Source organism: Salmo salar, chromosome 09 (assembly GCF_965601325.2).
Source record: "Salmo salar chromosome 09, fSalSal1, whole genome shotgun sequence".
NCBI lineage: Eukaryota > Metazoa > Chordata > Actinopteri > Salmoniformes > Salmonidae > Salmo > Salmo salar.
In genome coordinates this window covers 58,000,951-58,020,427 of record NC_138299.1, presented here as the reverse complement: position 1 = coordinate 58,020,427, position 19,477 = coordinate 58,000,951, and the positions used below count along the sequence as shown (strand labels likewise).

The 19,477-nt window shown below is 45.0% G+C and overlaps 1 protein-coding gene across 1 annotated transcript; it reads left to right on the top strand.

The window, feature by feature from the left end:
* The first annotated feature begins 445 nt into the window (after positions 1 to 445).
* Positions 446 to 7,634, top strand: foxi2 (forkhead box I2). Its single transcript, XM_082955570.1, has 3 exons — positions 446 to 1,076; positions 5,077 to 5,373; positions 5,455 to 7,634. Exons 1-3 carry the CDS (start codon positions 500 to 502, stop codon positions 5,787 to 5,789), a joined length of 1,209 nt encoding a protein of 402 aa, XP_082811696.1. The 5' UTR covers positions 446 to 499; the 3' UTR covers positions 5,790 to 7,634.
* The last annotated feature ends 11,843 nt before the right edge of the window (positions 7,635 to 19,477 follow it).

Sequence of the window (19,477 nt, the reverse complement as noted above, 5' to 3'; positions counted from 1 at the left end):
TCAAGGATGTCTGCGGTTGATGTGTGCTGAAGGTCCCTGGTTTGAACCCAGGTAGGGGCGAGGAGAGGGACGGAAGCTATACTGTTACATATAATAATAGTAGCCTTCTAATTATAACAACAATGAGAACAGTTTTATCATTTAGGATAAGGCCTTTTGGATAAAATAAATCGGAAGTATTTTATATATTAGACCTATTCTACTGATGCTGATTTGAATCATTTTCAAGTCCTATTTTTCAATGGATATTATATTTTAAGGAAACCGTCTCTGAGTTCTTGTCTTTCTCATCTCTGCATGTCGGTTCAGGTTCCATGACCACACCCCCAGCCAGTTAGTGGGTGTCTGTTGGCTTCTACAGAGGATCTGTCTGAATGAGAAACTGTTGCTCTGAAGTTGTACAATTCTGGTACTTGTTGCTGCTGTTGCTTGTTCATCTGTTCTAACCTGTTCTAACCCGTTACTGTAAGCGTCTTGGGGTTGTCCTCCCGCATGGAGCATGAACTCCATCGACCTTTCAGTCCATCACACCTCGTCTCCAGCCGCCAGCTCTCTCCACCCCCAGCCCAAGGGCACCCAGAGGCCGCCGGAGCCGCCGGAGATGGCAGTCTACTGCGACAATTTAAGCATGTATCACCACCAGCAGACCTTCCAGGGCGCACAGAGGCCGTCTGGATACGGCTTCGGAGATTACACATCCTCCCCCAACCCGTACCTTTGGCTGAACAGGCCCGCTGTCAACTCCGCATCCTTCATGCCGCCTTCCTACGGGACACAGCGGCAGTTCCTCACCAACTCCCCCGGGTTCGGGGGTCCGGACCTGGGTTGGCTGTCCATCGCCAGTCAGGAGGAGTTGTTAAAACTGGTCCGTCCTCCATACTCTTACTCGGCGCTCATCGCCATGGCGATCCAGAACGTGCATGAGAAGAAGTTGACCCTGAGTCAGATCTACCGGTACATCGCCGATAACTTCCCGTTCTACAAGAAGAGCAAGGTGGGGTGGCAGAACTCTATCCGACATAATCTGTCACTTAACGACTGTTTTAAAAAGGTTCCCCGCGACGAAGATGACCCAGGTATTATTGTTATATTATATTATTGTAACATCTATTTGTAACCTATAAATGTTCTAGCCCCATTTTTGTAGATATTAAGTTTTAAGTTAATGACTCGGGTAGGCTATGTGATGTTCAGCTGTTCGTTAGAAATCCTATACAAACGCGTGTAAAAGCTTAGTCCTACGACCGATTGAACAACCCGATGTAGGCCGGTTGCAGGGTATCATGTCTGTTAAAATCAGTTGGATGAAATAAAGGCTTATCCCATAGCCTGGTAATTGTTCATTTTCTACTTTGAAATTGTTCCCTCAATGTTGAAGGCTAGAATGCGTATTATAGTGGCATATTTTGTAAATATCAAATATATAAAGTCTTATTAACAGGACAATGACTGATATTATATGATATTCTATAGATTAAGGATGTGACGAGTCTAATATAATGCATGAATGGCCTTCTGCTCTATCATGGGAAGCAGAGCTATGTGGCATATATAGATTATAATATACAGAGCCTTCACAAAGTATGCACACCCCTTTGACTTTTTCCAAATGTTGTTCAAAATGTTGTTGTGTTTCAGCCCTAATTTAAAATGGATTAAATTGAGATATTGTGTCACTGGCCTACACACAATACGCTATAATATCAAAGTGGAATTAATGATATTAATAAAAAATTAAATGCTGAAATATCTTGAGTCAATAAGTATTCAACCCCTTTGTTATGGCTAGCCTAAATAAGTTCAGGAGTAAAAATCTGCTTAACAAGTCTCATAAGTTTCATGGACTCACTCTGTGTGCAATAGTGTTGAACATAATTTAATGGCTTCCTCATCTCTGTACCCCACACATACAATTATCTGTAAGGTCCCTCAGTCCAGCAGGGAATTTCAAACACAAATTCAACCACAAAGACCAGGGAGGTTTTCCAGTGGTTCACAGAGAAGGGCCCCTATTGGTAGCTATAATCGCTGCCAAAGGTGATTCCAATGTCTGTTGACTCAGGGGGTTGAATACTTATCTAATCAAGATATGTTTGTGTTTTTTTTTCTTCAAATGTTAGAATTTTTCTTCCTACTGTGACATTACAGAGTATTTTGTGTAGATTGTTGACAAAAAAAAAGACAATTTAATGCATTTTAATTCCACTTTTGTAACACAACATAATGTGAAAAAAGTCAAGGGGTGTAAAAACTTTCTGAAGGCACTGTATATTATTCTATAGGTTCGTCCCAACAGTTTGTTAGAAATAGGAAACTTTAGGGATTAAACCAGCTTGTTATTAGAGGCTTCACGCGCGTACTGAGTGGACATTGATTTTCCTACCATGGCAGGTTATAGATAAAAGGTTTGATAACTCTGGAGTGCGCAGCGCAGAAAACACAGATTCCGGGAGAATGACACTATCCTCACCAACCCTTGTCACACTCACTAAAATTAATAGCTACCAAGATATTTTGGCTTCCTCATCAGTGCATCTTTCCAAATCAAAAGCCAGAGTATTAGGTGATAATGTGCACCATACTAATACATTACATTGTGGGCGGGTAGCCTAGTGGTTAGAGGGTTGGGCCTAGTAACTGAAAGGTTGCTGGATCGAATCCCCGAGCTGACAAGGTAAAAATCTGTCGTTCTTCCCTGGGTGCCGTAGATGTTGATTCAGGCAGCCCCCTCCGCACCTCTCTGATCCAGAAGGGGTTGGGTTAAATGAGGAAGACACTTCTCAGTTGAAGGCTAGGAATCCCCCCTTTCCCTTTGTGTGAATGTGTACATTCCATATAAAGGAAGGAGAGGCTCATCAGTGTTTTATTCCTGCACCCAACACAACCTTTAGACTTTACACAAGTCCTAATTTCTTTTTATCTGTAATATTGTTTGGCTCAGCAGCGGTATTCTCAAGTTTAAGATGAGCATGTCACTCTGCGGTTCTTCATCGGTTCTTCATCGCATTCGGAAAGTATTCAGGCCCTTTGACCTTTTCCACATTTTGTTTTATAAAATGGATTCAATTGTTTTTTTCCATCATCAATCTACACACAATACCCCATAATAATGACAAAGGAAAAATTGTTTTTCAGAAATGTTAGGAAATATATTTAAAAAATAAAACAACAGAAATATCACATTTACATAAGTATTCAGACCCTTTACTCAGTACTTTTTTGAAACATCTTTGGCAATGATTACAGTCTCGAGACTTCTTGGGTATGACACTACAAGCTTGGTACACCTGTATTTATGGAGTTTCTCCCATTCTTCTCTGAAGATCCTCTCAAGCTCTGTCAGGTTGGACCTCTCTGTACTTTGCTCTGTTCATCTTTCTCTCGATCCTGACTAGTCACCCAGTCCCTGCTGCTGAAAAAGAGTTCAATCTAGGTTTCATCAGACCAGAGAATCTTGTTTCTCATGGTCTGAGAGTCCTTTAGGTGCCTTTTGGCAAACTCCAAGTGGGATGTCGTGCCTACCAGCTCTAGGAAGAGTCTTGGTGGTTCCAAACTTCTTCCATTGTAGAATGATGGAGGCCACTGTGTTCTTGGGGACCTCCAATGCTGCAACCATTTTTTGGTACCCTTCCCCAGATCTGTGCCTTGACACAACCCTGTATTGGAGCTCTACGGACCATTTCTTCAACCTCATATCTTGGTTTTTGCTCTGACATGCACTGTCACCTGTGGGACCTTAATTAAACAGGTGCGTGCCTTCCCAAATCATGTCAATTAATTGAATTTACCACAGGTGGACTCCAAACAAGTTGTAGAAACATCTCAAGGATGATCAATGGAAACAGGATGCACTTGAGTTCCATTTAGAGTCTCATAGCAAAGAGTCTGAATACTTATGCAGATAAGGAATTTCTGTTTTTTATTATTAATACATTTGCAAAAATGTGTAAAAACCTGTTTTCGCTTTGTCATTATGGGGTATTGTGTTTAGATTGATGAGGATTTATTTTTGGGGTTCCCGAGTGGCACAGAGGTCTAAGGCACTGTGTCACTACAGTCCCTGGTTCGAATCCAGGCTGTATCACATCCGGCCGTGATTGGGAGTCCCACAGGGTGGCGCACAATTGGCCCAGCGTCGTCCAGGTTTGGCCGGGGTAGGCCGTCATTGTAAATAAGAATTTGTTCTTAACTGACTTGCCTAGTTAAATAAAGGTAAAATAAAAATAAATAAAAATGAAAATATTTAATACATTTTAGAATAAGACTGTAACGTAACAAAATGTGGACAAAAGGAAGGGTTCTGAATATTTTCCGGATGCCCTGTATAGACTAAATATACAGTAAATTATATTATATATACATAACACTGATGTGAAAATAAATATACAGTAAATTATATTATATGTACATAATACCGATGTGAAAATAAATATACTGTAAATTATATTATATGTACATAATAATGATGTGAAAATAAATATACTGTAAATTATATTATATGTACATAATACTGATGTGAAAATAAATATACTGTAAATTATATTATATGTACATAATACTGATGTGAAAATAAATATACTGTAAATTATATTATATGTACATAATACTGATGTGAATATAAATATACTGTAAATTATATTATATGTACATAATACCGATGTGAAAATAAATATACTGTAAATTATATTATATGTACATAATACTGATGTGAAATATAAATATACTGTAAATTATAGTATATGTACATAATACTGATGTGAAAATGAATATACTGTAAATTATATATGTACATAATACTGACGTGAAAATAAATATACTGTAAATTATATTATATGTACATAATACTGATGTGAAAATGAATATACTGTAAGTTATATTATATGTACATAATACTGATGTGAAAATGAATATACTGTAAATTATATGATATGTACATAACACTGATGTGAAAATAAATATACTGTACATTATATTATATGTACATAATACTGATGTGAAAATAAATATACTGTACATTATATTATATGTACATAATACTGATGTGAAAAATAAAATGTATATTTTTTCATGTTCCAGGTAAAGGAAACTACTGGACGTTGGACCCTAACTGTGAAAAAATGTTTGACAACGGGAACTTCAGGAGGAAGAGGAAGCGTCGCTCCGACTCCACTAATGGCACCAAGACAGAGGACGGCCAAACCGCCCCGACCATCAAGACCATGGACAGCCCCCAGCTCCTCGGCCCCGCCTCCCCAGACATGGAGGTGGTCAGTGAGGGTCATAAGAGCTCCTCCCCCCCGGGCCTGGCATCCGGCACTCCGTGTTTTAATAACTTCTTCAGCAGTATGGCTGAGCTGGGCTCCGGGCCCCTTGGTGCCTCCATTCCTATCTCCTCTGGTCCCTCCAGCAGTATGGCTGGACTGGGCTATGGGTCCTTGGGCTCCGGGCCCCTAGGTGCCTCTGGTCCCCCCAGCAGACAGACTGGCTCTCTGGGGTTGGTCAACGAGCTGACCAATAGGAACATTACAGCCCTCCATAGCAGCCCATACCACAACCACACCACCCGCACCCCGACGCAGGCCCCGGACCAGGACAGTCACTGCCAGGGGGTCTCAGATTCAGGCCACGGGGTCCATGGTCACCCAGCAGACAACCTGTCTCACTTCAACAGAGGAGTGTACTGCAACACCTTCAGCGGAGGGGGGCAGGAAGGACAGTTCAACAGCCACTTCTACAACAGCTTCAGCGTCAACGGTCTAATATACCCCAGAGAGGGCACGGACGTGTAGCGTATAATGTATAACGTGTATTTGTATTCGTATTTATTACGGATCCCCAGTAGTTCCTGCCAAGGAAGCAGCAACTCTTCCTGGGGTCCAGCAAAATTAAAGCAGTTTATAATTTTTTTTAAACATTACAATACATTCACAGTTTTCACAACACACTGTGTTCCCTCAGGCCCCTACTCCACCACTACCACATTATCAACAGTACTAAATCCATGTGTACGTGTGTGTATAGTGCGTATGTTATCGTGTGTGTGTGTATGCATGTGTCTGTGCCTATGATTGAGTTGCTTCACAGTCCCTGCTGTTCTATAAGGTGTTTTTTTAATCTGTTTTTTAAATATAAATTTTACTGCTTGTATCAGTTACCTGATGTGGAATAGAGTTCCATGCAGTTATGGCTCTATGTAGTACTGTGTACCTCCCATAGTCTGTTCTGAACTTGGGGACTGTGAAGAGATCTCATGTGGCATGTCTTGTGGGGTATGCATGGGTGTCTGAGCTGTGTGACAGTAGTTTAGACAGACAGCTCGGTGCATTCAACATGTCAATACCTCTGATAAATAAAAGTAGTGATAAAGTCAATCTCTCCTCCACTTTGAGCCAGGAGAGATTTACATGCATATTATTCATATTAGCTCTCTGTGTACATCCAAGGGCCAGCCGTGCTGCCCTGTTCTGAGCCAATTGCAATTTTCCTAAGTCCTTTTTTGTGGCACCTGACCACACGACTGAACAGTAGTCCAGGTGTGACAAAACTATGGCCTGTAGGACCTGCATTGTTGATAGTGTTGTTAAGAAGGTAGAAACTAGGGCCTGTAGGACCTGCCTTGTTGATAGTGCTGTTAAGAAGGCAGAGCAGTGCTTTATTATAGACAGACTTCTCCCCATCTTAGCTACTGTTGTATCAATATGTTTTGACCAGGACAGTTTACAATCCAGGGTAACTCCAAGCAGTTTAGTCAGCTCAACTTGCTCAATTTCCATGCTATTCATTACAAGACTTAGTTGAGGTTTAGGGTTTAGTGAAAGATTTGTCCCAAATACAATGCTTTAGTTTTTGAAATATTTAAGACTAACTTATTCCTTGCCATCCATTCTGAAATAATCTGCAGCTCTTTGTTAAGTGTTGCAGTCATTTCAGAAGCTGTAGTAGCTGATGTGTATAGATAGACACTGGCTTTACTCAAAGCCAGTGGCATGTCGTTAGTAAAGATTGAAAAAAAGTAAGGGGCCTAAACAGCTGCCCTGGGGAATTCCTGATTCTACCTGGATTATGTTGGAGAGGCTTCCATTAAAGAACACCCTCTATGTTCTGTTAGACAGGTAACTCTTTATCCACATTATAGTAGGGGGTGTAAAGCCATAACACATACGTTTTGCCAGCAGCAGACTATGATCAATAATGTCAAAAGCCACACTGAAGTCTAACAAAACAGCCCCCATAATATTTTTATTATACATTTCTCTCAGCCAATCACCAGTCATTTGTGTAAGTGCTGTGTTTGTTGAATGTCCTTCCCTATAAGCGTGCTAAAATTGTGTTGTCAATTTGTTTGCTGTAAAACAGCATTGTATCTGGTCAAACACAATTCTTTCCAGAAGTTTACTAAGGGTTGGTAACATGCTGATTGGTCGGCTATTTGAGCCAGTAAAGGGGGGTTTACTATTCTCAGGTAGAGGAATGACTTTTGCTTCCCTCCAGGCCTGAGGGGACACACTTTCTAGTAGGCTTAAACTGAAGATGTGGCAATATCGTCTGCTATTATCCTCAGTAATTTTCCATCCAGATTGTCAGACCCCGGTGGCTTGTTATTGTTGATAGACAACAATCATTTTGTTCACCTCTTCCACACTCACTTTACAGATTTCAAAATTACAATTCTTGTCTTTCATGATTTGGTCAGATATACTTGGATGTGTAGTGTCGGCGTTTGTTGCTGGCATTTCATCCCTCAGTTTGCTTATCTTGCCAATGAACAAAATCATTAAAGTATTTGGCAATATCAGTTGGTTTTGTGATGAATGTAGTGTATAACATACAGCGTGTACGGAATAACGTATCATATAACGTATAGAGTATAACGTATAGAGTATAACATATAATGTATAACGTGTAGCGTATAACCTGTAAACGTATATTGTATAAGGTATAAGGTGCACAGTATAATGTGTAATGTAGAATGTATAGTAATGTAGAATATAGCAAGGGTTACCACAGGTTCAGATGGGCTCAGCCAATCAGATGGTGAGACAGGACCAGTTCGTAAGGATGGCCTTCACAGGACAGAGACTCTGAGGGACCTTTACGAACCGCTGTTCACAACACAGTTAGGACAGAGACTCCATTACACACACTGTCAGTGGACTTCACCAATACAGATCACATAGACTCCCAGTCCACGTCGACACAGAGAGGAATGTATTGCCAAATTGTTACCAATACGTTTTTACAACACACATAACATGTCAACTGTTCTTCAGCGATACAGCTGTCTCTGGTTGAACCACTGAAATGAACTATTATATAGACAGTATCAGCCTCTGGTTGAACCACTGAAATGAACTATTATATAGACAGGATCAGCCTCTGGTTGAACCACTGAAATGAACTATTATATAGACAGGATCAAATCAAATCAAAATGTTATTTTATTGGTCGCATACACATGTTTAACAGATGTTATTGCTGGTGTAGCGAAATGCTTGTGTTCCTAGCTCCAACAGGGCAGTAGTATCTAACAATTCACAACAATACACACAAAATCTAAAAGTCGAAAAATGGAATTAAGAAATATATACATATTAGGACGAGCAATGTCAGAGTCCAGAGTATAAATATGAATGTATATATATAATTGTGATGGGATGTATAGACATAACGGACAGTATGTGAATAGAATATATAGTATATTTGTAGAATACGTAGGATAGAATAGTATACCGTACATTTCCAGACCAGAAGCCATGGATTTAAAGGCTGGAACTGTTGACGTCAAGGAGCAGGAAACGAATCCAGACGCTTATAACAAAATCTGCTACGCCGTCAGATGAACCGTCAAACAGGCAAAGCTTCACTACAGGACTGAGATTGAATCGTACTTCACCCTGCTCCGACGCTCGTCGGATATGGCAGTGACATGTTCAACCTCTCCCTGATTGAGTCTGTAATACCAACATGTTTAAAGCGGAGGTGAGGATGATGTCGAATCAATGAAATTGTTGCGTTTATATTTTTGTTCAGTATAAATAGTTAACTAAATAGCTAACAAAATGGCTAAACGTACTATCTGAGTTGACATTTGTATTTTAATATTATTTTTGCACCGTCTCTATACACACCGACGGGGCCATAGAGTCTACACACTGTCTCTATACACACCGACGGGGCCCTACGGACTACACACTGTCTCTATACAAACCGACGGGGCCCTACGGTCTACACACTGTCTCTATACACACCGACGGGGCCCTACAGTCTACACACTGTCTCTATACACACCGACGGGGCCCAACAGTCTACACACTGTCTCTATACACACCGACGGGGCCATAGAGTCTACACACTGTCTCTATACACACCGACGGGGCCATAGAGTCTACACACTGTCTCTATACACACCGACAGGGCCATAGAGTCTACACACTCTCTCTATACACACCGACGGGGCCATAGAGTCTACACACTGTCTCCATACACACCGACGGGGACATAGAGTCTACACACTGTCTCTATACTCACCGACGAGGCCATAGAGTCTACACACTGTCTCTATACACACCGACGGGGCCCTACAGTATACACACTGTCTCTATACACACCGACGGGGCCATAGAGTCTACACACTGACTCTATACACACCGAAAGGGCCATAGAGTCAACACAATGTCTCTATACACACTCACAGGGCCATAGAGTCTACACACGGTCTCTATACACACCGACGGGGCCCTACACACTATACACTGTCTCTATACACACCGACGGGGCCATAGAGTCTACACACTGTCTCCATACACATCGACGGGGCCATAGAGTCTACACACTGTCTCTATACACACCGACAGGGCCATAGAGTCTACACACTGTCTCTATACACACCGACGGGGCCATAGAGTCTACACACTGTCTCCATACACACCGACGGGGACATAGAGTCTACACACTGTCTCTATACTCACCGACGAGGCCATAGAGTCTACACACTGTCTCTATACACACCGACGGGGCCCTACAGTATACACACTGTCTCTATACACACCGACGGGGCCATAGAGTCTACACACTGACTCTATACACACCGAAAGGGCCATAGAGTCAACACAATGTCTCTATACACACTCACAGGGCCATAGAGTCTACACACGGTCTCTATACACACCGACGGGGCCCTACACACTATACACTGTCTCTATACACACCGACGGGGCCATAGAGTCTACACACTGTCTCCATACACATCGACGGGGCCATAGAGTCTACACACTGTCTCTATACTCACCGACGAGGCCATAGAGTCTACACACTGTCTATATACACACCGACGGGGCCCTACAGTATACACACTGTCTCTATACACACCGACGGGGCCATAGAGTCTACACACTGATTCTATACACACCGACAGGGCCATAGAGTCAACACACTGTCTCTATACACACTCACAGGGCCATAGAGTCTACACACGGTCTCTATACACAATGACGGGGCCCTACACACTATACACTGTCTCTATACACACCGACAATGCCATAGAGTCTACACACTGTCTCTATACACACCGACGGGGCCATAGAGTCTACACACTGTCTCTATACACACCGACGGGGCCATAGAGTCTACACACTGTCTCTATACACACCGACGGGGCCATAGAGTCTACACACTGTCTCTATACACACCGACGGGGCCCTACAGTCTACACACTGTCTCTATACACACCGACGGGGCCATAGAGTCTACAAACTGTCTCTATACACACCGACGGGGCCATAGAGTCTACACACTGTCTCTAGCCACACCGACGGGGCCATAGAGTCTACACACTGTCTCTATACACACCGACGGGGCCATAGAGTCTACACACTGTCTCTATACACACCGACGGGGCCATAGAGTCTACACACTGTCTCTATACACACCGACGGGGCCATAGAGACTACACACTGTCTCTATACACACCGACGGGGCCATTTAGTCTACACACTGTCTCTATACACACTCACAGGGCCATAGAGTCTACACACTGTCTCTATACACACCGACAGGGCCCTACAGTCTACACACTGTCTCTATACACACCGACGGGGCTATAGAGTCTACACACGGTCTCTATACACACCGACGGGGCCATAGAGTCTACACACTGTCTCTATACTCACCGACGGGGCCATAGAGTCTACACACTTCCCCCTATACATATCTACCTCCATCACCCCAGTATCCCTGTCCCCAATACATATCTACCTCCATCACTCCAGTATCCCTGTCCCCTTCCCCCTATACATATCTACCTCCATCACTCCAGTATCCCTGTCTCCTTCCCCCTATACATATCTACCTCCATCACTCCAGTATCCCTGTCCCCTTCCCCCTATACATATCTACCTCCATCACTAAAGTATCCCTGTCTCCTTCCCCCTATACATATCTACCTCCATCACTCCAGTATCCCTGTCCCCTATACATAACTACCTCCATCATTCCAGTATCCCTGTCCCCTATACATATCTACCTCCATCACTCCAGTATCCCTGTCTCCTTCCCCCTATACATATCTACCTCCATCGCTCCTGTATCCCTGTCCCCTTCCCCCTATACATATCTACCTCCATCACTCCAGTATCCCTGTCCCTATACATATCTACCTCCATCACTCCAGTATCCCTGTCCCCTTCCCCCTATACATATCTACCTCCATCACTAAAGTATCCCTGTCTCCTTCCTCCTATACATATCTACCTCCATCACTCCAGTATCCCTGTCCCCTATACATAACTACCTCCATCATTCCAGTATCCCTGTCCCCTATACATATCTACCTCCATCACTCCAGTATCCCTGTCTCCTTCCCCCTATACATATCTACCTCCATCGCTCCAGTATCCCTGTCCCCTTCCCCCTATACATATCTACCTCCATCACTCCAGTATCCCTGTCCCCTATACATATCTACCTCCATCACTCCAGTATCCCTGTCCCCTTCCCCCTATACATATCTACCTCCATCACTCCAGTATCCCTGTCTCCTTCCCCCTGTACATATCTACCTCCATCACTCCAGTATCCCTGTCCCCTTCCCCCTATACATATCTACCTCCATCACTCCAGTATCCCTGTCCCCTATACATATCTACCTCCATCACTCCAGTATCCCTGTCCCCTATACATATCTACCTCCATCACTCCAGTATCCCTGTCCCTTCCCCCTATACATATCTACCTCCATCACTCCAGTATCCCTGTCCCCTTCCCCCTATACATATCTACCTCCATCACTCCAGTATCCCTGTCTCCTTCCCCCTATACATATCTACCTCCATCACTCCAGTATCCCTGTCTCCTTCCCCCTATACATATCTACCTCCATCACTCCAGTATCCCTGTCTCCTTCCCCCTATACATATCTACCTCCATCACTCCAGTATCCCTGTCCCTTTCCCCCTATACATATCTACCTCCATCACTCCAGTATCCCTGTCCCTTTCCCCCTATACATATCTACCTCCATCACTCCAGTATCCCTGTCTCCTTCCCCCTATACATATCTACCTGAACTGACTTAATTTATTGTGTTCTTATTTTTATATCTGGTGTTTTGTTGTTCTACTTTTGCTCTTGAGGAGTAGAGTTGTTCATGTGACATTACATCTTGAAAGTTGAAGCACACACACACACACACACGCACGCACGCACGCACGCACGCACGCACGCACGCACGCACACACACACACACACACACACACACACACACACACACACACACACACACACACACACACACACACACACACACACACACACACACAGAGAGAGAGTCACGCGCCTCATCTCTGTTTCATTCTTCTCTTCACATCCAAACCCCAGCAGCCTCTCTCTCTCTCTCTCAGACATCAAAGGCAGGTGAACCCAGTAAATGACAGGTGAGGTGTCTATTACCCTTTGAAACCAGGCAAGACCCAGCCAGCCCTGGGATTACAACAAATACAAAGGAACAGAGAGGAGAATGAACAGAGTATTGGAGGAGTGGAGGAGAAGGAGGAGAGGAGGGGTAGAGGGGGAGGAGTGGAGGAGGAGGAGGAGGAGGAGGAGGAGGAGTAGAGGAGGAGGAGAGGAGGAGCAGGAGGAGAGGAGGAGTAGAGGGGGAGGAGGAGAGGAGGAGAAGATGGAGGAGGAGTATAGGAGAAGGAGGAGGAGGAGGAGGAGGAGGAGTATAGAAGAAGGAGGAGGAGGAGGAGGAGTATAGGAGAAGGAGGAGGAGGAGGAGGAGGAGGAGAGGAGGAGGAGGAGTATAGGAGAAGGATTAGAGGAGGAGTAGAGGAGGAGGAGGAGAGTAGGAGTAGGAGGAGGAGTAGAGGAGGAGGAGGAGAGGAGGAGTAGAGGAGGAGGAGGAGGAGTAGAGGAGGAGGAGAGGAGTAGGAGGAGGAGGAGTAGAGGAGGAGTAGAGGAGGAGGAGAGGAGGAGTAGGAGGAGGAGGAGGAGGAGGAGGAGGAGGAGGAGAGGAGGAGGAGTAGAGGAGGAGGAGGAGGAGAGGAGGAGAAGTAGAGGAGGAGTAGAGGGGGAGGAGGAGGAGAGGAGGAGTAGAGGAGGAGGAGTATAGGAGAAGGAGGAGGAAGAGGAGGAGGAGGAGGAGGAGGAGTAAAGGAGGAGGAGGAGGAAGAGGAGGAGGAGTATAGGAGAAGGAGGAGGAGGAGGAGGAGTATAGGAGAAGGAGGAGAGGAGGAGTACAGGAGGAGGAGGAGAGTAGGAGGAGGAGGAGAGGAGGAGGAGAGGAGGAGTAGAGGAGGAGGAGGAGGAGGAGGAGGAGGAGGAGGAGTAGAGGAGGAGGAGGAGGAGAGGAGTAGGAGGAGGAGGAGTAGAGGAGGAGTAGCGGAGGAGGAGAGGAGTAGAGGTGGAGGAGGAGGAGGAGGAGGAGGAGAGGAGGAGGAGGAGGAGGAGGAGGAGTAGAGGAGGAAGAGGAGAGGAGGAGTAGGAGGAGGAGTAGAGGAGGAGAGGAGGAGGAGGAGGAGGAGGAGGAGGAGGAGGAGTAGAGGAGGAGAAGGAGAGGAGGAAAAGTAGAGGAGGAGAGGAGGAGTAGGAGGAGGAGTAGAGGAGGAGGAGGAGGAGGAGGAGGAGGAGGAGTAGAGGAGGAGGGGGAGGAGGAGGAGTAGAGGAGGAGGAGGGGGAGTAGAGGAGGAGTCGAGGAGGAGGAGGAGGAGGAGGAGGAGTGGAGGAGGAGGAGGAGGAGTAGAGGAGGAGGAGGAGGAGGAGGAGGAGGAGGAGGAGGAGGAGTAGAGGAGGAGGTGGAAGAGGAGTAGAGGAGTAGAGGAGGAGTAGGAGGAGGAGTAGAGGAGGAGTAGAGGAGGAGGAGTAGAGGAGGAGGAGTAGAGAAGGAGGAGGACGAGAGGAGATGGAGGAGAAGGAGGAGAGGAGGAGGAGAGGAGGAGGAGGAGGAGTAGAGGAGGAGTAGAGGAGGAGGAGGAGGAGGAGGAGGAGTAGAGGAGGAGGAGGAGGAGTAGAGGAGGAGGAGTAGAGAAGGAGGAGGAGGAGGAGGAGGAGTAGAGGAGGAGTAGAGTAGGAGTAGAGGAGGAGGAGGAGGAGTAGAGGAGGAGAGGAGGAGTAGAGGAGGGGGAGGAGGAGGAGGAGGAGGAGGAGGAGGAGGAGGAGAGGAGGAGGAGGAGAGGAGGAGTAGAGGAGGAGGAGGACGAGTAGAGAAGGAGGAGGAGGAGGAGAGGAGGAGGAGTAGAGGAGGAGTAGAGTAGGAGTAGAGGAGGAGGAGGAGGAGGAGTAGAGGAGGAGTAGAGGAGGAGGAGGAGGAGTAGAGGAGCAGTAGAGGAGGAGGAGCAGTAGAGGAGTGGAGGAGGAGTAGAGGAGGAGGATTAGAGGACGTGTAGAGGAGGAGGAGTAGAGGAGGAGGAGGAAGAGGAGAGGAGGAGGAGTGGAGGAGTAGAGGAGGAGGAGGAGTAGAGGAGGAGCAGGAGGAGGAGGAGGAGGAGTAGAGGAGGAGGAGTAGAGGAGGAGGAGGAAGAGGAGAGGAGGAATAGAGGAGGAGGAGTAGAGGAGGAGTATAGGAGGAGGAGGAGGAGTAGAGGAGGAGTATAGGAGGAGGAGGAGGAGGAGGAGGAGTAGAGGAGGAGGAGTAGAGGAGGAGTAGGAGGTGGAGTAGAGGAGGAGGAGGAGGAGTAGAGGAGGAGTAGGAGGAGGAGTAGAGGAGGAGGAGGAGGAGGAGTAGAGGAGGAGGAGGAGGAGTAGAGGAGGAGTATTACTATTACCTATGTTACCTTGTATTACCTGAGTCACCAGTATTACTATGTTACCTTGTATTACCTCAGGTCACCAGTATTACTCTGTTACCTTGTATTACCTCAGTCACCAGTATTACTATGTTACCTTGTATTACCTCAGTCACCAGTATTTACTGTTACCTTGTATTACCTCAGTCACCAGTATTACTATGTTACCTTGTATTACCTCAGTCACCAGTATTACTATGTTACCTTGTATTACCTCAGTCACCAGTATTACTATGTTACCTTGTATTACGTCAGTCACCAGTATTTCTATTTTACCTTGTATTACCTCAGTCACCAGTATTACTCTGTTACCTTGTATTACCTCAGTCACCAGTATTACTATGTTACCTTGTATTACCTCAGTCACCAGTATTACTATGTTACCTTGTATTACGTTAGTCACCAGTATTACTATGTTACCTTGTATTACCTCAGTCACCAGTATTACTATGTTACCTTGTATTACCTCAGTCACCAGTATTACTATGTTACCTTATATTACCTCAGTCACCAGTAATACAGTGTTACCTTGTATTACCTCAGTCACCAGTAATACAGTGTTACCTTGTATTACCTCAGGTCACCAGTAATACAGTGTTACCTTGTATTACCTCAGTCACCAGTATTACTATATGACCTTGTATTACCTCAGTCACCAGTATTACTATGTAGTTTAATTAAGAACATTAACTTTAAGTTTAATGTTTGTACCGTTGGGTGTGAGTTTTTAATATTGTTTGTGTGAAGATTTGATTTCCTGAGTTGTTCCAGGAATTGTGTCTAAGCGATTGAGAACCTGTAACTCAGTCATACGTTATCTAATTTATTGTTTACCTGTCATCCTGATTTCAATTAAGTGAATTCATTATCGTTCTCTGCCTCTGCTCTCCCGGTTGACAGCTCAAGTGGGAAAATCTGACCACAGCTTTCGGTAACACAATACAATGAATGCGTCCCAAATGGAATCCTATTCCCTACATAGTGCCCTACTGTTGAGACCCCTATGGACCCTGGTCAAAAGTAGTGCACTGAATAGGGTGCCGTTTGAGACATAGATATGCTCTGCACCACACCACACTGCATCGTGCTATACAGCACAACACCCACAGTAACTAACCCAGACCAAGCCAGAGAGACAGACAGAGCACCCACAGTTACTAACCCAGACCAAGCCAGAGAGACAGGCAGAGCACCCACAGTAACTAACCCAGACCAAGCCAGAGAGACAGGCAGAGCACCCACAGTAACTAACCCAGACCAAGCCAGAGAGACAGACAGAGCACCCACAGTAACTAACCCAGACCAAGCCAGAGAGACAGGCAGAGCACCCACAGCCCTCCCTCTCTCAGCCTGCCAGGGGCCAACACTCTCTCACTGACTCTCAAACTAACAGACCGTGGAAGGTGGCAAGGAACAGCCAGAGAACTGCCAGGATTAATAGAAACCAGCCAGACAGGATTCTAGTAGAAAACAGACAGGACTCTAATAGAAAACAGCCAGTACTCTAGTAGAAACCAGCCAGACAGGATTCTAGTAGAAAACAGACAGGACTCTAATAGAAAACAGCCAGTACTCTAGTAGAAACCAGCCAGACAGGATTCTAATGGTAAACATATTATAATAGAAACAGACAGAATTCTAATAGTAAACATATTATAATAGAAACAGACAGGATTCTAATAGTAAACATACTATAATAGAAACAGACAGGATTCTAATAGTAAACATATTATAATAGAAACAGACAGGATTCTAATTGTAAAAAGACAGAGAGGAATCTAACAGAAAACAGACAGGACTCTCATAATAGAAAACAACCTGACAGAGTCTAATAGAAAACAGATGGGATTGTAATTGAAAACAGACATACAAGATTCTAATTGAAAACATACAGGACTCCAATAAAAAACAAACAGGACTATTTCTCGGTAGTAATTTAATGAACAGCAGTTTTATGGCTTGTGGGTAGAAGCTGTTAAGGAGCCTTTTGGACCTAGACTTGGTTTTTATTTATTTAACCTTTATTTAACTAGACCAAACCAGGACGACGCTGGGCGAATTGTGCGCCGCCCTATGGCACTCCCAATCACGGTCGGATGTGATACAGCCTGGATCTGAACCAGGTACTGTAGTGACGCCTCTTGCACTGAGATGCAGTGCCTTAGAGTGGCGCAGCGCTCCGGTACCGCTTGCCGTGCGGTAGCAGAGAGAACAGTCTATGACTTGGGAGGCTGGACTCTTTGACAATTTTTAGGGCCTTCCTTTGACAGCGCCTGGTATAAAGGTCCAGGATGTCAGGAAGCTTGGCTCCAGTGTTGTACTGGGCCAGACCAGAGATAGACCCCACCCCCGACTCCAGGCCAGAGATAGACCCCACCCCCGACCCCAGACCAGAGATAGACCCCACCCCCGACTCCAGGCCAGAGATAGACCCCACCCCCGACTCCAGACCAGAGATAGACCCCACCAGAGATAGACCCCACCCCCAACTCCAGGCCAGAGATAGACCCCACCCCCGACTCCAGACCAGAGATAGACCCCACCCCCGACTCCAGACCAGAGATAGACCCCACCCCCGACTCCAGACCAGAGATAGACCCCACCCCCTACTCCAGACCAGAGATAGACCCCACCCCCGACTCCAGTTCAGAGATAGACCCCACCCCCAACTCCAGGCCAAGGATAGCCTCATCTGGTATATTTGTATCCCTGTATTTTTGGAAAATGTCCATACATGTGTCTGGGCCGATGTTTGTGTCTCTTCACAGTCCCCGCAGTTCCATAAGGTGTATTTTTATCTGTTTTTTAAATCTGATTCTACTGCTGCATCAGTTAACTGATGTGGAATAGAGTTCCATGTAGTAATGTCTCTATGTAGTACTGTGTACCTCCCATAGTCTGTTCTGAACTTGGGGACTGTGAAGAGATCTCATGTGGCATGTCTTGTGGGGTATGCATGGGTGTCTGAGCTGTGTGCCAGTAGTTTAGACAGACTGCTCGGTGCATTCAACATGTCAATACCTCTCATAAATACAAGTAATGATGAAGTCAATCTCTCCTCCACTTTCAGCCAGGAGAGATTGACATGCATATTATTAATGTTAGCTCTCTGTGTACATCCAAGGGCCAGCCGTGCTGCCCTGTGCTGAACCAATTGTAATTTTCCTAAGTCCCTATTTGTGGCACCTGACCACATGACTGAACAGTAGTCCAGGTGTGACAAAACCAGGGCCTGTAGGACCTGCCTTGTTGATAGTGTTGTTAAGAAGATAGAAACTAGGGCCTGTAGGACCTGCCTTGTTGATAATGCTGTTAAGAAGGCAGAGCAGCGCTTTATCATGGACAGACTTCTCCCCATCTTAGCTATCAATATATTTTGACCATGACAGTTTACAATCCAAGGTAAGTTTAGTCAGCTCAACTTGCTCAATTTCCACATTATTCATTACAATATTTAGTTGAGGTTTAGGGTTTAGTGAGTGTTTTGTTCCAAATATAATGCTTTTAGTTGTATAAATATTTAGGACTAACTTGTTCTTTGCCACCCATTCTGAAATTAACTGCAACTCTTTGTTGAGTGTTGCATTCATTTCAGTTGCTGTAGTAGCTGACATGTATAGTGTTGAGTCATCCGCATACATAGACATACATAGACACACTGGCTTTACTCAAAGATTGAAAAAAGTAAGGCTCCTAGACAGCTGCCCTGGGGAATTCCTGATTACCTGGATTATGTTGGAGAGGCTTCCATTAAAGAACACCCTCTGTGTTCTGTTAGACAGGTAACTCTTTATCCACATTATAGCAGGGGGTGTAAAGCCATAACACATACGTTTTGCCAGCAGCAGACTGCAATCGATAATGTCAAAAGCCTCACTGAAGTCTAACTAAACAGTCCCCACAATCTTTTTATCATCAATTTCTCTCCTCAGCCAATCATCAGTCATTTGTGTAAGTGCTGTGCTTGTGGAATGTCCTTCCCTAGAAGCGTGCTGAAAGTCTGTTGTCAATTTCTTTACTGTAAAATAGCATTGTATCTGGTCAAACAAAAACATTTCAGGGTTCGTAAAGCCAGCAAAGGGGGCTTTACTATTTTTAGGTAGGGGAATTACTTTTGCTTCCCTCCAGGCCTGAGGGCACACACTTTCTAGTAGGCCTTTAAACAGGTCAACATTTACAAGGCCGCAGGGCCAGACGGA

Coding starts and splice junctions, on each gene's coding strand:
- foxi2 (XM_082955570.1), top strand. CDS start 500: ATGAACTCCATCGACCTTTCAGTCCATCACACCTCGTCTCCAGCCGCC. Junction 1,077..5,076: donor CCGCGACGAAGATGACCCAG/GTATTATTGTTA, acceptor TTCATGTTCCAG/GTAAAGGAAACTACTGGACG. Junction 5,374..5,454: donor GCTGGGCTCCGGGCCCCTTG/GTGCCTCCATTC, acceptor CCGGGCCCCTAG/GTGCCTCTGGTCCCCCCAGC.